Source organism: Telmatherina bonti, assembly GCF_933228915.1.
Source record: "Telmatherina bonti genome assembly, chromosome: 16".
Taxonomy (NCBI): Eukaryota; Metazoa; Chordata; class Actinopteri; order Atheriniformes; family Telmatherinidae; genus Telmatherina; species Telmatherina bonti.
In genome coordinates, this window is record NC_136614.1 from 23,044,798 (window position 1) to 23,049,665 (window position 4,868).

The window sequence follows — 4,868 nt, forward strand, 5'->3', positions numbered from 1 at the left end:
GCGTGTCAGACTGCATAAATAACTGTCGGCATGATGTAAACACAGCGGTCATAACCTAGGCAAATTAAAACAAGTGGTCTAGGCGGGTTTGCTCGGGGCGCAGCTTTCTACTACTTCTAAAATATCCATACGTAGGGGTCACTTCTCGCTTCTGATTGGTTGAATTCAGAGCAACTTATCCAATAAACGCACTTGCGCGTCATTAGCCTAATGTATACTAAACAAAATCTTGCGGCAAGTGAACAACACAAGAAGCAATAAACATTTTGTTATGAAACTGTGGAAATGTGCTCTGAAAATAAACTGTTTAGCTGAAGCATAATATCTAACTAAAACTAACCTAATTTGGAGTTGGAAAAATGGTTAAATTGAACTTTTAGGCCATCAATAACATTATCAAACTTAATTTGACTTGTTTAAACTACAAGAGCACCAACTCCATCCTAATCTTTGAAGTAAACCGTTTATTTATGTAACAGTAACCACGTCCACTGTTATCTTTCAGAAACAACAGAGAGGAACTTATCTGCGCCCACGCTTTGTCGGTGCTCAGGTTCTGCTTTTCTCAAGGAGAGAACTGATAAGAAGGGTTAACAGGTCAAAGCGCTGGCCCACACAGGAAAATATATACATACTAAAAAAGAAATGCAAGCATTCAGTTTACAGGGTATAAAAGTTATGCAATTTATATACACGCAATCTGTACAGCAATTTAAGACATTGAAATGTTCATGTTGTGCATATTCATCCACGATGCAGTCATAAAATCAGGCCTGACTGAAATTCATTTTATATATATATATATATATATATATATATATATATATATATATATATATATATATATATATATATATATATATATATATATATATATATATATTCATATATATATATATATATATATATATATATATATATATATATATATATATATATATATATATATATATAAAGTCAGTTTAAAGTATAGAGATTATCTTTGAACCGGCAAAGACAGCAGATCGAAGAATGTTAAGTTAAAATAAGAAAGAAAATATATATTTTTCATTACGGGAACGAAGGAGAGGAAGCACTTCTCTCCATTATTCCCACTCAGAGGATGAGGAGATGTGACTGGCATTTCAGTCAGGATGACTGGATTTTCTGGTAATATCCTTTCAAAATTATTTACACACAAAAGTGTCCCCTGTACATTAGGACGCCGTTGTTCCACACAACCTGGTTGCGTTCAGCATCTCCTTCAGTTCGTTCTCCGGTTTCCCAGCAACCATGAAAGGCCACGTCTGCAGAGGAAAACAGTTTATTAGATTATCCCCATAAAAATTATAAAAACAAATTAAACAAAAATTTCTATTAAAATGTTGGTTGGTTTTCGCAGATATTTAGCAAAAGTGATGAACTCCAGAAAGTATAGTACAGTTTTATGTAAAGTAACCATAGAAAACGATCCACGTTTTGTCTTTTCAGCCCCAATATTCCATGCACAACAGTCATAAAATCTAAGTAGACTTTTTATGTTTTTATCTGGCTTAGAAGTGCCGAATTCAGAAGCCTACAAGATGCGATTAAAGTAGTTTTCCTCTCTTTGTTACATTATAGCTGACTGATCACAACACTGGTGTATTTTCTTCATTTGTGGCCTATTAATGTAGGGTCACAGGACATTACAGAAAATGTATTCAAAGACATGAGGTAAGAATTTGTTTCTGTCTGCAATGGTTCTAAATTGCCACACAGAGTTGCACCTGAACAAAAATCTAAATAACCAACAAATAAGAGAAAAAAGCCTTTATGCAGCTATATCTGACCACATTCAGCATCATAGGCCTGGAGTTGTGATTCCAAGTCAGCATATAGTACAGATGCCCGAGTTCAATAAGACTTCTATATCAAAACTATTTCTAATTTTCAATATTGATATTTGATATAAATGTGTCCAAATTCTTCGCATACATCTGCAGCTAACATCTGCTTTAAAATATCCCTTTCAGCTGTGCTCACCAGGTTTACAGGATGGATAAATCCATTTTCGTATTTGTCATTGGCCAAAATCTGGCGGAGATGAGCTATGTAGCTGGACGCCAGGCGTAGTGTGTCCAGTTTGGAGAGTTTGGTGTCTGGTGGTACCCAAGGTAAGGACGTCTTCAGCCGGGAGAAGGCTTTGGAGAGCACGCGCATCCTGGCTCTTTCCCGCGCGTTCGCAGCGTTCCTTTGCACCTGCTTACCCTCCTGCTGCGCCAATCCTTTGGGAGTTTTCCGTGACGCCGTCTTCCGTTTTTTACCAGGCGCATCGATCCGCTCCTCGTTTGCACACGTGCCCTCGCAGTTGGAGCTCTCCTCTGTACTCTCGTTAGAGTCTCTACCGGACGAGCTAAACTTTAGGATGTCGTCCAGGAGCTCGTCGTCGACGTCGCTTAGAGACCCGGTGGACATGATGAAGCGTCTTTGACTGCAGCAAGATCAAAACATGGGAGCGGGGAAACACAGGCTGGACATGAAAATGGACTGGATGCGCAAACACACTCCTGGCTGTTCATGAAAAAAAAAAAGAAATCTGAGGGTGAATAGAGTAGAATGGGACAGACTTTTTATCTCTATGAGCAAGGAGGGCGTTTCCTCTTGCTGGGAGGAGACAGTGGTGTTGTACTGATCTGACTTGTTGGTTCCCCTGAAGTTTTCAGGGCCCCGAGGGACCCTGGATGACTCACTTACAGAAATGCTGGTTTATTTTAACCACAGTTTAACCTGCCAAATATTCCATTTATCTTACAAAATAAACAGTGTAACTAGATTAATTTATTACAAAGAACCTCTTTCCTAAAGACTGAACTTTGTTACAGCAGGGTGAAAAATATTAGCATCCTGATTAGAACTGAAACTCTTCTGAAAAGCTGAACACATGCTGTTCCAAACAGCATTAATGCCATCAAAATAGGCACTAATCATGTTTTTTTTTTTTGTACTTTTTGCTAGTATTTAGTAAAAAAAAAAAAAAAATGCAGAAGCCTCCATACAGTGCAAACAAAAAGGCAATCAGTTAGTTTAGATTTTCTTTTGCAATATTGGCCATAAAGTAAAATTAACCACAAAATGGTAAAAAAAAATAAAAAAATCTTAGATTTAAAATGATTTGTGTGTTGTGAATATAGATTTTGTAGAAATGCATTGTTTTGCATTTGCAAGTAAAGTAAAATATATCAGCATCGTTGCCCTTTCCTAACATCATACAAAAGCAGTACTTAGCCTCTTCCGCTCATGGCGTCCACATAACTTTCAGCACATCTTGCCAGTTAACGGAGTAAAGTGCAAGGACAGGGGGTGTCACTTCTCAAATGGCAAACTGGCGCCTTGGTCCCCTCTGATGTAATGGATACTCAGCACCCACAATCCCCTGTTTGGCCTTCCACATCATTCCACACCGATGCTCTATGCACCAGCCCACTCGGGCAAACAACAGGAGCGCTGGAGCTGCATTAAGGAAGAAACCCTCTGGGATAGAAAACATTCACAATAGTCTTTTGCTTCTGGTTGACTTTCATTTTTGTATTTTCTGTTGTTTGGTTAAACTGAAATATGGTGCCTGAAACTGCATATTCATCTGTTTGAGTTGCAGGATCATTTCTGTGTGAAGATGTGTGTTTATGCACAGTGTTGTTTGACTGCACAGCTGATGTGAGGATAAGAGGTGTGTCTCCAGAGAGCTGACCTTTTGCCCTTTTTCTTCCGGTGCCACAGTCCATCTAAACAGGAGTTATCTAATTCATTTGTTAGAAATAGACAATTACATGCTATGTTTTAGGTCAAGCTTTGCATCTTCAAGTGGAAAACTCTTGCAAAGATTTAAGCAACTTCAACTCAAAGAGGGCAAGACATTTTCTTAAGTAAATCAATGGAAGGATAGCACAAGAAAATGAGTAAGATATTGCAAGACAAAGCAGGGGATAGATAGGTGAGGGAATGGAGGGAGAAAAGGAGGGCAATGAGGGGGCTTAATCTTCTGGGTGGGCAGAAAATCAAAGCACTTAGTGGAAAAGTAATAATAGAGTCTGTTAGATTGATGATCACCTCTTAGATACATGGATCCACCACAGAGAAACAGTGCGGGAGAGGGAGCTGAACTAAAATAGCTCATGAAAAAGACTCAAGCAGCTCTTTTTCCTTCTCCCCTGTGTGGCTATAAAACATGATGTAACACAAACATAACTATCTTTCGTTCACAGAATAGCTTTATTCTCATGCGGTCTACATGAAGAAAGCCAGGACTTTCTAGCTGCATGTTGGAGTGCTTCTAACCGTCTGTGGTAAGTAGTTTTTTTTTTTTTTTATAACAGCCTTTCATTTGGATGATAAAGTAGGAAACTTTTTCCGACAATTTTTCCCACTCAGAAATTTGGCCACACTTAGAGTGACATGAGGCAACAGGTGGAGAGGGGGGAGTGGGGAAAAAAGAGGGGACCCTCACAGTCATAGAGCGACATGCTGCTAATTAGCCGGTTTGAGGTCAAAGGTTGGACTGGTTCTGTGATGTCACCATGAAGGGAAGGGTTCCAGATGTTGTTCATGGAGCTACAGAGGACACCTGATTCCCCCAGTCATTATCATTTCCCCCCTTCTCATGAGCAAATGTACAAATATGCACAGAAACACCTCTGGAGGTCAATGTTACTGAATGTCTTAAAAAAAACAATGAGTAGTGGATGGCTTTAGAGAATTGTGTTTAGTTGAGAAAGTGATAATGTGGTGCCTGTGGTTCAAAGAGAATGTTGTGGAATCACCAGATACAAGGTAGAGTCAGGTTAAAATGGTATGCTTTGCTATACAGTTGCCCTTCACACAAACAGACCACTGCCTGCTCACCGTCAACT

At 39.0% G+C, this 4,868-nt stretch overlaps 1 protein-coding gene across 1 annotated transcript; it reads right to left on the reverse strand.

The window, feature by feature from the left end:
- Nucleotides 1–1,111: 1,111 nt before the first annotated feature.
- tcf21 (transcription factor 21) lies at nt 1,112–2,436 on the reverse strand (the record flags this gene model as incomplete). Its single annotated transcript, XM_079256002.1, has 2 exons — nt 1,112–1,286; nt 2,005–2,436. The coding sequence occupies 2 exons, from the start codon at nt 2,434–2,436 to the stop codon at nt 1,197–1,199; spliced, it is 522 nt and encodes a 173-aa protein (XP_079112128.1). The 3' UTR covers nt 1,112–1,196.
- Between the last annotated feature and the right edge of the window lie 2,432 nt (nt 2,437–4,868).